Here is a 15,697-nt window from a genome sequence, read left to right as displayed (position 1 = left end):
TATTCCTCATGTTCATAGATCAACATCGGAACAGTCTGCTACAGGGATACGGCTTATTAATGATGGGCTATTACCCCCTGGAGCCCCCGCCGCCGGGACAGGCCCCGGTCTGGGCTGTATGTAAATAACTAATAGTCTATGCTACTCTATTAAGCTGTTGGATCCAGCGCCATTAACACTGTACTTGACCAACGTCAGCTGCCAAAAGAGCCAAAGACTGGCAGCAAGGGGTCTGACGTTAAAGGGGTTATGCTACGATTGATAGAAAAAAATGAAAGTCAGACATCATATAGTACATGACAATCCCTGTACTGCACATTGGTCCAGAGATCTCCCCAGTCATTGCTACTAGATTCTCTTCAGGCTATCGGCTCAGGGGATATATCCTTTCTGCTGTAGTTTTCTCCCTATTACAGCTCAAGAGCGTGTCCTTTCTGCTGCAGTTCTTTCCCAGTAATTGTCACAAACCCCTGATGAAGCCAGACTAACTGGTGAAACATGTTGGGGGGCAGACTTTGGTTTTAGTTTGCTGATCTCTTATGGAAATGTGCTTTAAAGTGATGGGAAATATCTTTACATACACACATGTTTAGGAGTGGATAGTGTGTGCCGGTGTGCACCACAATCAGAGTGGTGGTGTGGGGACGTGCACTCCCAGACACCCTCAACCTGCGGCCCTCCAGCTGTAGAAAAACTACAACTCCCAGCATGCCTGAGCAGCCTACAGCTATCAGCCTATAGCAGAGTTGTAGTTTTACAACAGCTGGAGGGCCGCAGGTTGAGCATGCCTAGAAACAACGTTGTACAATCACGCAGATATATGGCACCAATAATGAGTATCAGCTAGTTTTAACGCACAATTATTTTGCTCACTTATAATAGTCTAATAGGTTTGTTTATACTATTTTAATCTATTTATTAAAAGTTATATTTTAATACATGGAACAAGAGAGGATATTAGCTTGTAGCCATTTGATTGTTCCACTGTTATCCCTCCTCAAAATCTAAGACTAAACTAACAACTGGACGGTACCTTCCCATTGTCAAAGCGGCATGCCCGAACAATGTCTGGTACTGACTAGACAGTATCAGACTGTCAAGGACACACCCTAAATGGTAACACCCAGTCATCAATTTATTCATAAAATTTGAGGAGGAATAACAGAGGAACAACACCACAGTTATATGAAAAGGTACTCCAGAATCATTGAATAAAGAATACAGGGATTTACTAAAATCGAAGTGTCAGGAGAGGTCTAATGTAAAAAATGTAGCATGCTGCATCATAATGCATTAAAAAGGGGTTTGCAGGATTCATATATTGATGACCTATCCTCAGGATACGTCATGAATATCTGATCGGTGGGGTCTGACTCTCGCCTTCCGTCAGATCAGCTGTTAGAAGATATTGAGGGCCTATCCTGATGATAGCAAAACCCCTTTAATGCAGGTTAAGTGCCCATTCACATGACCATATTTTGTTCCGGGTTTTTTGCGGATCGGATGAGTGCAATCTATTTCTGCTCCTTTACAGGAAGGCAGGAGGTTTCTTCGTGTTCTACTTTCCTTATTTTCAGAATTTACCGGACATACAGGTGACACTCGAAGAATTAGAATATCGTACAAAGGTGAAACTATACTCATTACATGCAAAGCAAGATATTTGAAGCCTTTATTTCTTATACGGTAATTTGGATGATTACGGCTTACAGCTTATGAAACCCCAAAGTCACAATCTCAGGAACCCTTTGCTTAGGGGGTATGGATTAATTGTATAAAAAGAAATTTAAGGTACCAGCGCTGGGATGGAAAGAGAGCACAATAAAGTAACTAGTACCTGTCCTGGTAGATGGTTGCTCAAAGACGCTGTAATGCAGATGGATTCTTCAGACCATCAATAATACGGGGCAGGTAGCAGCGCTTCTTGCTCCACTTCGAAAAAACGCGCGCCGCTCCGGCCGGTAGCTGGCACGCGCACGAAGGAGCGTGTTGGTATGGGATTCCGGAGCGTGACGTCACACCTGTCCTACGGAGACTTCTTTGGACCAGAAAGCCAAGCCTACGCGTTTCCCCGACGAAGAAGCCCGTAGGCTTCGAAACGCGTAGGATTGGCTTTCTGGTCCTCTAAAGTCTCCGTAGGACAGGTGTGACGTCACACTCCACGCTCCGGAATCCCATACCAACACGCTCCTTTGTGTGCGCGCCAGCTACCGATATGGATTAATTAGCTGACTAGAGTGTGACACTTTGAGCCTAGAATATTGAACATTTTCACAATATTCAAATTTTAAGTTGCATTACTGAAATAAATGAACTTTTGCACGATATTCAAATTTTTCGAGTTTCACCTGTAACGTATATTTCATCATAAAACTAAAAATATGACCAATTAAGAAGTCTAATCTAAGACCAATACAGCTGCCATGACAGCTTCTGTAAAGTTTATCATTCGGCTTTCTGACAGATCTAAATGGCAAGCGTGCCTAGTACAAAGCCGTATGGAAATATATAAAGTCAATTTTCAGTTCAGTAAGCTGGCATAGTTGGGTGCAGACTCTATAGGAGTTGTAATGGCAGCCATAGTGGTTGCTGACAACCTTTCCCAAAAATGGATTGAAGAGAACGCCGACAACTCTGGAGAAAAGCTTACCAAATTACATTTACTGGTGATATTTTTTATTTCATGGAGAAATTGTCTTCAAGATGTCAACAATTCTAAGATTCAGGAGCACAAGGTACAGCAGATGGATTTTACATGAGTGCACTGGGAGCATATCTTATACCCTGACCCCCACCCGGTGGAGCTCACAACTCTCTATACAAACAAGAAAGCCAAAATGCATTTGCTGAATAAAGCGGTTTTCTGGACTAGAAGAACATGGCGGTTTTATTCTGGAAACAGCGCCACATCTGTCCACATGCATCACGTATTGCAGTTCAGATTCACTGAAATAAAAGGGCTGAGCTGCAATACCACTCACTACCTGTGGACAAGTGTGGCACTGTTCGTTTTTAAGAAAGCAGCCTTTTTATTTTTATTTATCCCCGACAACCAATTTAATAACAATAAGAAAACTTGCATAGATTTCAAGGGTAGAATATATTTCACTGGTTTGCAATCAATTTAAGAGGACCTGTCCCCTCTCCGGACATGTCTGTTTTAGTAACTACTTGCATTACCCATGTAATAACAATTCTGGAGAATCTATTCTCACACCTGTATGTTGTGTCATTCCTTTATTATTCCTGATAGAAGTTATGAACGAATTGCTAGCAGTTTGCAGCAAATGTCCAGATGGGTGTTACTTGTTGGTGGGGGAGACCTGCACAGTCTGACACTGCCAGCACTGATTGGATGGTGTCAGGGACACACCCCCAACTGGTAACATCCAGCTGGACCTTCACTGTAGGCTGCTGGAAATTCAGCCATCACTTCTAGCTGGAATGATAAAGGAATGGCACAGCATATGGTCATAAGAATAGATGCTCCAGAATGGTTATTACATGGCAAATGCATGAAGCTATTAACGAAGGCTTGTCAGGAGTGGTGAGAGATCCTCTTTAATTTGTTCTTCCGGATCGAAAAAAAGTAAAGGGGTTGTCCAGCAAACCAAATCTGTTCATTGGTTATGAAATGGGGGAAAAAAATATTGAACTCACTCATATACTTTTCAAAATTGGATGCTTGGATTGTCCTATTTCAGAGCCCCTTTCGTGGTCCCGGCAGCTCCACTATCACTTCCATACTGACACAGGCTCGGTTTGTGGGGTGCTTGATGTTTGCTGTCTGGATCAGGTCACTGATCCAGCGAGCCCACCTTCTCTGTCACTGATGACATCAGCCAGCGAGCCCACCTTCTCTGTCACTGATGACATCAGCCAGCCAGCCCACCTTCTCTGTCACTGATGACATCAGCCAGCCAGCCCACCTTCTCTGTCACTGATGACATCAGCCAGCCAGCCCACCTTCTCTGTCACTGATGACATCAGCCAGCCAGGCCCCTTCAAGCACATCACCTACACAACCTGTGTCAGAATGAATGTTGAGGTGGAGCTGCCGGGACCCGGAAAGGGTCTCTGAAATAAGAGGATCTGAGCAGAATTTATTTTATTTTTTTTACACATTTCACGAACTCTAGACAGCCTCTTGAATGTGGCAACTGGTCTCATCTGACAACTTCCAAAAACAGCATTGAAAAAGTGGAAACACAATGTCCCTGATAATTCTACATGGTAGGTTTATAATTATTACAAAACTGCATTTCATGGGCCACCATTAATACCAAATTTTAAGTTCATGTGTTTATACTGTAATACACATCATAAAAAAAAAAATAGGCATTCAATATTATATCAGGTGTCAATCACTGTTCAAAAGTATTCACACATACAGATTGTCTCTGAAGCATATAAAGTACTATTATTTTACAAAACAAAGTAGATATGGCATACTGTAGGTGTTTGTACATATATAGTGTATATACACATTGATTTTATTTCCATTGTAGAGCTATAGACTTCTTTTTCATAAATTGTTAAAAAATACAGAATTCTTACGCAAGGTTGTGCTGGAAAATTAATGGTTCCAAACATTCTGTAACACAAACTGAGTGATAGTAAGTGCATCTCCTAATATTACACAATTATCTGGCTGTAATGCAGAGCACACATCATGTAAACCTTGTAGAGGCGACCACTGTAAGGGCATCCAGATGCAGTCCAGGAAGTCCTTTGGACCAATATCACAGCTTTAATGTCCCACAAATCTCACACATGATGGTTATTTAAAAACGGACCCATCAGCTCACCCGACACATCTAGCAAATACTAGTGTTCCCCATAAAATAATCATTTTGGGGCCTCCTTTCTTAGAACTCTTACCTTTGTAGTTCCTCTGGGAAATGTAGGAATAAACTGGGTGTTAAAGGGGTTTTCCAAGAGTTTTACACTCATGACCTATCCTCTGGATAGGTCATCAGTATCTGATCGGTAGGGGGCTGACACCCAGGACCGCCACCGATCAGCTGTTTGAGATGGCAACGGCGCCCTCAGTGTTCATTGGCCACGTGGCCTAGACGTAGCTCCGACCCATTTAAGTGAACAGCTGCTATACAATGTATGGCGCTGTGCTTGGTGAGCTGAGTGAAGGCCGTGGCGCTACTCAGAGTGCCAGTGCCTTCTCAAATGGCTGATTGGCAGGGGTCACGGGTGTTGGACCCCCAACCAGATACTGATGACCTATCCAGAAGATAGGATATCAGTATAAAACTGCACAGTGCGACTGTCAGCGCTGTTAGGACAGCATCAGTGTATAGGAGCGTGCTCCACTGACTAGAGAAATGGTATGGTGGACAAATTTACTCAGACATTTCAAAGGGTAATAACAGAGGAACAGCGCAACACTAGGGATGAGCGAATTTTATGTTTTGAAGTTTGGGTTTTCTGGCAATTCAGTTATGGATTTTGTTATCACGGAACATAACAGAATTCTATGAGGGAGTCCTGTCCTGCATAACGGAAACCGGACGGATCCGTTATACTGCCCATAGACTTCTGTTAAGACGGAATGCCTCTTAAAGGCTTCTGTGGTGCATGCCGTCATAGCATTCAGTTATATTCTGCGATTATGGAATTGCCAGAAAACCAAAAAGCCAAACTTGAAATTAAAAACATGAAGTTCGCTCATTCCTACGCAACACAGAATCCTAAAAAAAAGATGCTCTTGAATAGTTACTAGTCCTCTTTATTGCAACCCTAAAGTTAAAAAGAATTAAGGCAAGAGGTATTAGGAACACTTACCATAATGTCCTCCTCTTTCTCCATTCAACTCCATTTTAAATCGCAATTTAAAGGTTACAAAGAAAAGTCACGGTAGTGTCTTCCGAGCTTCATTTATTAGTCTACATTTATATATTTTCCTGCTTCTGATCTTAGATTGCAAGAATATTAGGTTTGGAGAAGGGAACTGGACCTGGGCTGCAGTACAGTCCTTGTAGGTGCCTGCTAATACAGAATCCTACTAAAGGTCCTCTTACAGCAACCAATAGATCAGGCAATTATCGGGAACAACAATAATAATAATTCCCAATAATTGCCTGATTGTCAGCAGAGATGAGGGCTGCATTTACATGTAGCAATCAACTCCACTGTATGAGGACAAGTAATCGCTTGTCCCTTTAGAAAGTTATTGCTCCTGGGCAGCAGATCCTTGTTTAGACACAGGCCGCCCGGCACAGATGACTTTTGGTGCCGGCCTCAAAGAACGAGCATCGGGTGATCTACACAGGCCAACTGTCGAGGACAAGCGATCTCTGAATAATTTGCCTAATTATCAGTCTGTGTAAATGGACCTTTGTGCTTCTAGTTAAGTCCATCCCCTTCAGCTGAAATATGGGGAACAATCCTTGTTTCTTGCTCAAATTTGTACATTTCTGTAGGATTCAGGATCAGGTTACAATAGGTAAGTGCACACCTGGATTCTCATTCATTTCCATGTGTAGCGTCCCATCACTGCTAATAACTATGCACCAGAAGAAGATTGTGCATTGTCAAAGTGAACAGCACTACAGTTTCTTAACTGGATGAAGACTCCGTACCCACTGACAGCAGCTCTGGGAGCCATTTTGAATACGGTGGAATGTCTTTAGCTTCTCCCACTTAGACATATATGAGAAAACGGAGCGCACACCTCCCCCGAGATTGGATAGGCTGCCCAAACTATAAACATTAGGCCTCATGCACACAACTGCATTTTGTATCCGAGTCCGATCTGCATTTTTTACCGACTGCAAACTGACGCATTCATTTTACAAAAAAACTGCAAATCCGTGTGCTGTCAGCATCCGCTTGTCTGTTCTGCAAATTATAGGGCATGTCCTATTCTGGTCCGTATTGCGAACAACAATAGGCATCTATAGTAATGGGAGTAAGAAAAATGCAGATTGCACACGGAAGATGTCCGTATTTTGCGGATCCGTGGTTTGCAGATCACGATACGGACACTGCGGTGTGGATGAGGCCTTATACAAGATTAACCCATAAAATGGCCGCTTCTACTGTGTACAGATAATTTGTGCTCTTTAGGCGCAGGCTACAAGGCACACTTTATTACACAGATCTTGCCCAGACGTCAGGTAGACCAAGATACAACTGACGGCGGACAACTAAGGAGCTTGTCCTGAAAGGGTAGCATGGCAGCAGCAGTGGTCACGCCGCTGTCCGAGTAGCCCTTTTGTTCTTTGGCAGGGATAGACAAACTTCAATACGGATGATCATTCGGTAAAATGTCAAACCTCGGCAGTAGCGCACTCACGGGTTGGTGCCAAAATTCCACATTCCAATACAGTGAATGCTACTAAAGAAGAATACAACGGAATAAAATGCACTTTCCACAGTGACAGGAAACCAAGCAAGGTCCACAACAGAAATGTTTCTTCAGGAAGCCTCCTGGTTGCAGGTTTTAAAGGAAAGAAGACGAACGTTGGCTTGCAGAATTATATATTTTTTTCTTTATGTAACTTGTCTTTACAGGCACAAGGGTAAGATAGAAAATATAGGTTTACTTTCCAAAACATATGATACACTGTAGATTACCAAATAAATAGTTAATTTAAGAAGATAAAAAGTCCCGAGTCTACTGTTCATCAGTTTGATTCTTGCAGAAATTGCAAGCGTTCAATTACAAAAAACAAAAAAAAAGTTAAGGGAATGAAGCGAGGTTCCAGCCTCACTGCGCCAGCGGAGAGCTCCAGTTATATCTCACCATCTGAACTGTCACAGCTCTCACTGCTGCTGCTGGTCATGCTCCCGCTGTCACTGCTGCTCCCGTTGTCACTGCTCTCCATCTGACGGGACCGCGCGACTAAAGCTGCCCTCGCAGCGGCCGCAGCAGCGGCTTCACTCTGCTTCAGAGCCGCTGCCTTCTTTTCCTGTTCTGAGTGGCTTTTCATGTGTGCACTGCGGCTTTTCACTTTAAAGAAGACCCTGGAAGAAGAAAAGTCCTGCTGATTATCTGAAGTAAGAAAGAGATGCAAGTGTAATGAAAAGGTAAGAAGACTACCGTATATTTGGCACCCACTTGGTTAATTTTGTAAGGCCTCATGCACACGACCGTTGTGTGAATCCGTGTCAGTTCAGTTTTCCGTGATTTTCTGCTTACTCCGTTGAAAACTGCCTGACAGCCCCTGATCTCTTACAGGGGGTTATGATACGCTCAATTAACCCCTCAGGTGCGGGTTAATTGTGCGGATCACAACTCCCTGTAAGAGATGCTGCCAGGCAGCAGGAGGCAGTCATGTACACAGTTCTTGGTATATTCTAACTTGAAGCGTCCCCATCACCATGGGAACGCCTCTGTGTTAGAATATACTGTCGGATCTGAGTTTTCACGATGTAACTCAAATCCGATGGTATATTCTAACATAGAGGCGTTCCTATGATGGGGACGCTTCAAGTTAAAATATACCATCGGATTGGAGAAAACTCTGATAGGGACTCCTGACTTTACATTGAAAGTCAATGGGAGACGGATCCGTTTGCAATTGCACCATATTGTGTCAACGTCAAACGGATCCGTCTCCATTGACTTGCATTGTAAGTCAGGACGGATCCGTTTGGCTCCGCACGGCCAGGCAGACACTAAAACGACTTTTTTTTTTTTTTAAACTTTCCTTCATGTCTGGTGATCCTCCAAAAATCACGGAAGAAAAAACGGACACGGATCACAGAACAACGGAACCCCGTTTTGCGGACCGTGAAAAAATACTGTCGTGTGCATGAGGCCTAAAGCCTATACACCCTGAAATGCCTGATGTTCGGACAGGACGAGCGCCGATGGATAATATAATAGCACCACCTTATTACACGGGTCGATGCAAAGTGAATGTCGTTCCTCCCTCATCAGTACTGTTGGTATTCGGCAGCACATTCCTGATTACACAGGAATGTAAATATTAAGAAGTCTTTTTTCCATTTGTCGACTGATCAGCGGCACAATCATACAGGCCAATTATCGGAAAGGACCGTTCCTATATTCACTTGTTCTCAATAATTGGCCCGAATATTATTTGGTCTAACAGGGTTCCAAGGACTTTAAATTGCAGGACTATAAGGAAGAGGATTGGGTGCAGAAATAAGAGTCTAGGGGTTTATCTCGTGGAGAATATAGTGTCACAGTTGAAATACAACTAGCCCAATGTCTTTGAAGGTTCTCATTTATCCAGGTCATGGTATATCTGTAAAGAATAAATCAAGGCAACTGGACGTCCTGTAGATTTCTTGAAAACGTTTCACTCGTTCTTCCAACGAGTGAAACAAACAAGGCGTGAAGGAGGCCATCTACGTAAAAATGGAGAAGCCAAGCTTGAATAGAGGTGGGGGGGGTTAGAAATCTATTGTCTGCCACATACAATGCTGTCTTGACACCTTTTTCTGGGAAGTCTTTATCACCTACTGACTCCAATTAGGATAATGGAATCAACACCTTTGACCCAATGCTGGGTATAATTACCAGATGTGGATTCAGTTACATATTTATTCCCAGAATTTTTGTACAGTCACTCAGAATTGAGAAAGCTCGTTGGAAGAACAAGTGAAACGTTTTCAAGAAATCTACAGTAAGTCCAGTTGCCTTGATTTATTCTTTACAGATAAACTAGCCTAATCCTTATTTTCCTCTATATTGGAGGGAGAGTCAGAAAAAGGCCCCATCTTACCTATTGGGCCCCAGAATTCAGGAGGTGGTGGCAATATGTATCTGGGGTTTGTGAACTGTATCGAGGTGTGATTTATGCTCAATTTGCAGGTAAGTGGAGATAGACTAGCTACTTGGAGTTACCCCACGTCACATTCCCGAAAAGTGCATATGTGACATTTAGCTCGAAGCACATGATCCTAATTGAACTCAATACAGGTTGCATAATTGGGGTCCATTTATCAGTTATCTAAAAGGCCACATGCAATACAATTAAAGGGGTTTTCCAAGAGTTTAATACTGGCGGGCTATCCTCAGGATAAACTACAAGAAAATTTAGACTAGCACATTCATGGTCATAGAAGCAAAGAGCTTCAATTTTTACATTTCTAGTAGGTATACTACCATTTTAATTTGGAATGATCCCCATTTCTCAGTTCTTTTGTTTGTATGTGAAATGTTGTGCAGCCATACTGTTATTAGCTATCCTCAGCATGAGTCATGAATAATTGTTAGGTAGGGATCCAACTCCTGGCACCCCCACCAATAAGCTGTTTGAAAAGCCTATTCCTAGGCCAGTGACGTTACATTCATCGGTCACGTGGCATAGGCGCAGCTCAGTCCCATTTAAATAGATGGTTCTGGGCGGCGATACCAAGCACTGCTGTTATCCAATGAATGGTGCTGTGCTTGGTATGTTGTGAAGAAGCCACAATGCTCAGCAAGGTGCCATGCCCTCTACAATCAGCTGATGGGTGGCGAGGCCAGGGGTATGGAGTCCACCGATTAGACATCCTGAAGATAGGTCATCAATATTTTCCTCCCGGAAAAACCCCTTTAAATGGGATGTTAAAACTGGAAAACGCCTTTCCAGAGTGAAGCCACCGATCACCATGGATCTGGATTTTCTAACCCTTGCGGCAGTCCCATATTATGCCCACACACCCTAATGAGTCACATAGAAAAAAAATGTAGTACAAAATGGAAAAACATTTTTATTTATTTTTTTCAGGGGAATGCAACCTTAGAGATGTGGGGATATCCTGCTGAAACTTGGGAGGGTCTCAAGATCTACTGGATATTGTATTGTGCAAGAACCATGGAGCGAATGGTGTGTAAGTTATTAGGGGTGTTGCTAGGTTCTTAAAAAAGATACTGGGGCAGATTTTAGTTTTTCAAGGAGTATAATATTGATAGCCTATTTTCAGATTAGGTAAACAGATTGATAGGCGTCTGACTCCCAGCACCCCTGCCGATCCGCTGTTTGAAGAGCTGATCAGCGGCGGTGTAGATGTATGCTGTTTTTAGTGTCATTTTTACATGTTACCCACCTGCCACATTTTTTACAAGGGAAAGTGCCCTCTTGTGCTGCTGGAGTCTTGTTTGCATTCTCAGTCTTTTTTGCATCATCTGCAGGAATACTCGCCCGTGGTCTTCGCCCCCTCGGTTTGGGGGTCTTTACTGTCAATGACATGTCCATGTCTTGATTTCTTAAGATAAGTGTGTCATTTGACTGAGGGGAAATAAATAAGACAGTTATCTGTATAAATATATTGAATGCAACTTTTTGGTCAGCTGAAGAAAATCTGATTATTCTTTCCATTTACCCTATTTTATTTTTTATCCTAATTGTTACATCCCCTAAAAATGTCACAACAAGTCCCTGTTTCTAACATTTCTCTGACATTGTGGAACGGTCACTACTAACTGACATACACATCCATGTTGTGGTTCTCAGTGGTGTCCTTGCCTATACTTTTTGGGCAGCTTAAAAATAAAAACGGTCAAAGAAAAACATACGCCAAGCTGATCAGACCAGAGCACAGCTCCTCATTACCCTCTGCTTGCTACATTTCCCAACATGCCAAGTAGTAATTGTGAAGGATTATCATGCTTATTTTTGGACCATTCATTTTGCAACACTTTGCCAACTGGACAAGACGTGGCTGGTACACTGTCATCATACAATCCTGTACAGGACATGATATGCCCATAAGCAGCTACAAATCCAATGTGGTAACATGATGTACTGCACTGTGTAAACGCCAGAGGCAGGTGTGGAAAAAATGCTGCAAAGAAAGAATGCTTTCAAAAAATAGAAGTGTTAAAACGTTACAAATAACACTTAAAATTAAGTTTTAAGTGTTATTTTTATCAAGGAACAAAAAATAAATATAAATCAAATCAATATTTGGTGTGACCGCCCTTTGCCTTCAGAACAGTCTCGCTTCTTCTAGATACACTTGTACACAGTTTTTGAAGGAACTCGGCAGGGAGGTTGTTCCGAACATCTTGGGAGGACTAATTGCAGATCTTCTCTGAATGTAGGCTTGCTGAAATCCTTCTGTCTCTTCATGTTATCCCAGACAGACTTGATGATGTTGAGATCAGGGCTCTGTGTGGACCATATCATCACTTCTAGGACTTCTTCTTTATGCTGAAGACAGCTATTAATGACATTGGCTGTTTGTTTGGGGTCGTTGTCTTGCTGCAGAATAAATGTGGAGCTAATCAGACCCCTCCGTGATGGATAATAATCTGCCTGTATTTCTCAGCATTGAGGACACCATTAATCCTAGCCAAATTCCCAACTCCATTTACTGAAATGCAGTCCCAGACTTGCAAAGAGCCTCCACCATGCTTCACTGTTTCCTTCAGACACTCATCATTGCCACTCTTCAGCCAACAAACTGCCTTCTGTTACATCCATAGATTTCAAGTTTTGACCCCACAGTCCAGAGCTCCTGCTGCCATTTTTGTTTTTGTGCATAGTTGAGTTACTTTGCTTTGTTTCCACCTCAAACATATGGCTTTTTGGCTGCAATTCTTCCATGAAGACCACTTCTGGCCAGACTTGTCTGAACAGTAGATGGGTGTACCCAGGTTCCACTAGTTTCTGTCAGTTCTGAGCTGATGGCAGTGCTGAACATCTTCTGATTTAGAAGGGAAGCAAGCATGATGTGTGTGACGAATAGCGCACCTCACGTCGAGCTCACGAGATACGGTATAGTCACTGGTTACCAAGAAGTGACGTTACACCGTCCCGGAGGAGCAGGTAAGGTAAGCTTGGTACAGTTTACACAGTTGCCTCCTGTCCACGCGGGCACAGATAGGCAGAGGGTTAGAGACACTCGCTCACAACCCTGACAAGCTGAGAGAGTCTTTTCCTCAGCCCGGGTATACTGCCACCAGTTCTCGTTTGATATAAGCCCAGTCCGCTAACGGGATTATATAGGGTGAGAAACCAACCCGCGGTAGTGTATAACTAGGCCGAAACACGGACGTGGGGATTCCTGATCGAGATACAGGACAGCACAAGATTAAATTATATATTTAATCGCCTTGAGCGCTCACTAGACAGTACACAATATAACAGAGAATATATACAGTGGTCCGAGGTGCAGAATACAGGTGGTATGGTACAAACAGGATTAAACAGAGCAAAAAGTCAGTTTACCAGATGGATGAGTCCTTTAGGTTGATGAATAATGGTTCCAGTAAACCTTGGCTGTCATCACATGGGAAGCAGTGATGTCAGCAGCTTTAAAGGTCCCTCCAAACACGATGCTCAGCGTGACCCCCTCCTTCAGAGAAAAGTTGCTGGACTCTGCCTGCATGGGTCTTTTCATCTGTAGTCGGCCACGCCCCTCCCTGCCTCTGGGAGGGGTCCCCCCTTCCTCCTGGTCCTGGCACCTAAACGACCCACAAAACCCATTAGGGCCCATAGCTCCAGACCAGAAGGTCACAGGGAGATGGTTCTGGGACCAACGGGTCCGCCTGGGTTCTGGCTACAGGTAGAGTCCACACATGGTACCGTTATTAGGTTTCTGTGGGGGAGATCTCCGTATCTCTCCTCCATGGCATCCGACCACCCAACTACGAGCAGGAGCCTGTCCATCTTAGCCACAGGGTCGCAAATACAGATCTGGTTTATGCCTGTGATGCACGGGCGATTCATAATTCCTTATAAATCGCTGGTTCCATGATGTTTAAAAAATTACTTGGACCCCCCTGCAGGGAAGTTTTCCTACAGGATCCACACTGTCTGAATGGAGGTGTGAAATGTAATCAAATGTGGTCTGCTAGGAGTTTTCTGGCGGTGCTTTGAAGCAGGGCCCCCCTGTGGAGTTTGATTTCCTCTGCCACTCCTGGAGCAAATGGCAGGAATGAAATCATACTTCAAATTCCTCAAAATGTGTTTTTTATCTTCTAAAAAAAAAAGTTTTCAGCAAATAGAATTGGGGATTTGGTCCTGGTTAATTGGGTCCTCAATGCTGAGAAATACAGACAGATCCATCATGCAATACCACCAGGGAGGCTCCAGATTTATTCTGCAGCAGGACAACAACTCCAAACATACAGCCAGTGTCATTAAGAACTATCTTTAGCGTTAAGAAGAACAAGGAGTCCTCGAAGTGATGATATGGGACCCACACAGTCCTAATCTCATCATCACGTCTGTCTGGGATTACATGAAGAGATAGAAGGATTTGAGCGAGACTACATCAACAGAAGATCTGTGGTTAGTTCTCCAAGATGTGTGGAGCAACCAGCCCCACCACCACTACGGAGTTCCTTCAAAAACTGTGTGCAAGTGTACCTAGAAGAACGGATGCAGTTTTGAAGGCAAAGGGTGGTCTCATCAACTATTGATTGGATTTAGATTTCGCTTTTGTTCATTCACTTTGCATTTTGTTAACTGATAGAAATAAACTATCAATACTTCAACTTTTTTTCTAAAGCTGCCTAAGCCTTCTGCACAGTACTGTATCTATGGCTACAGTAGGCATCTGCACCATTTAGTAAATCATAGCAAAAGATTCAACCGTGAAGGGCTATCCCCATGTATTGTTAAGATATGCTATCACTTTATGATCTATGGAGATCAAAATCTGGACCCCCCCCCACTGATGCCGATAATGAAGGAACAGCAGAGCTAGTTTATTGCTGCATCCCCTCCTCGGTTTTCTCTGTACAGTGGCACTCTGACCACCGAGCTGTGCAAGGAACTGCAACCAGCCTGATTCAGTAAAATGGTGCCATGCTGCAAATCCCCTACTCAGCAAGTGGCCATGTCTCTGCTTTCCAAGGAAACTTTCTAAAAAGGAACGCACTGCTGAAGTAACCCTGTGGCCCCTTCATTTTCACGATTAGTGGGGGTCCCAGAGGTCAGACAACCACCAATCATGAATTCAAGTGATATGCCATCACTTTATAGGGTGGAAATACCCCTTTAAAGAGGACCTGTCCCCTCTCCTGACATGTCTTGCATTGCCCATGTAATAACAATCCTGGAGCATCTCTTCTTATGGCTCTGTGTTGCGACATTCCCTATTATTCCTGCTAAAAGTTATGAATGAATTGCTAGCAGTTTGCAGTGGAGGTCCAGATGGAGTGTGCCCCCGCATAATCTGATACTATCCCATTTCTACAGCTAGTGTCAGACTGTGCAGAGAGACACCCTCAACTGGTAACACCCATCTAGACCTTCATTGCAGACTGATACTAATTCATTTATAGCTTCTACCAGGAATAGTAAAGGAATGGTACAACACAGACATAATAGATGCTCCAGAATTGTTATTACATGGGGAATGCAAGTACAGTAGTTACTAAAACAGACAGGTCAGGAGAGGGGACAGATCCTCTGTAAAGAGAAGTTGTAAACTCTTTCTACTCCACTTTACCACTGCCACAACAGGACACTTTGGATTGCAGGGCAGGGTCATGGGACATATGGGACCGTTTTTGCTGGATCAGTAATGGATCTGCATAAACGCTTTCGTTCTGATAATACAACCGTCTGCATCAGTTATGAACTGATCCGGTTGTATTATCTTTAAAATAGACATGACAGATCTGTCATGAACACCACTTAAAGTCAACGGGGGATGGATCAGTTTCCTATGGTGTCCGAAAAAACGGATCCGTCCCTATTGACTTACATTGTGTGTCAGGATGGATCCGTTTTGCTCCACACCACATCGCGGACAGAAAAAAGCTGCT

At 43.3% G+C, this 15,697-nt stretch overlaps 1 protein-coding gene across 4 annotated transcripts in view; it reads right to left on the bottom strand.

Annotated features, from left to right (window-relative positions):
- Window positions 1–3,299: 3,299 nt before the first annotated feature.
- LOC122921548 (mitotic deacetylase-associated SANT domain protein-like) overlaps window positions 3,300–15,697 on the bottom strand; it is an 88,050-nt gene continuing 75,652 nt past the window's right edge. For 3 of the 4 annotated variants that reach the window (XM_044271600.1, XM_044271599.1, XM_044271601.1), the window contains exons 12-13: window positions 11,023–11,204; window positions 3,300–7,983 (exon numbers count right to left, since the gene is read on the bottom strand). In XM_044271600.1, coding sequence (XP_044127535.1) covers window positions 7,752–7,983; window positions 11,023–11,204 — 414 coding nt within the window. In that variant the 3' untranslated portion in view covers window positions 3,300–7,751. The remainder of the gene's footprint in view (window positions 7,984–11,022; window positions 11,205–15,697) is intronic. The other variant, XR_006387036.1, reaches the window with a different exon arrangement.

This window comes from Bufo gargarizans, chromosome 11, assembly GCF_014858855.1.
Source record: "Bufo gargarizans isolate SCDJY-AF-19 chromosome 11, ASM1485885v1, whole genome shotgun sequence".
NCBI classification, from domain to species: domain Eukaryota; kingdom Metazoa; phylum Chordata; class Amphibia; order Anura; family Bufonidae; genus Bufo; species Bufo gargarizans.
Note: the sequence above shows the minus strand (reverse complement) of the source record. Positions and strands in the feature narration are given on the sequence as shown.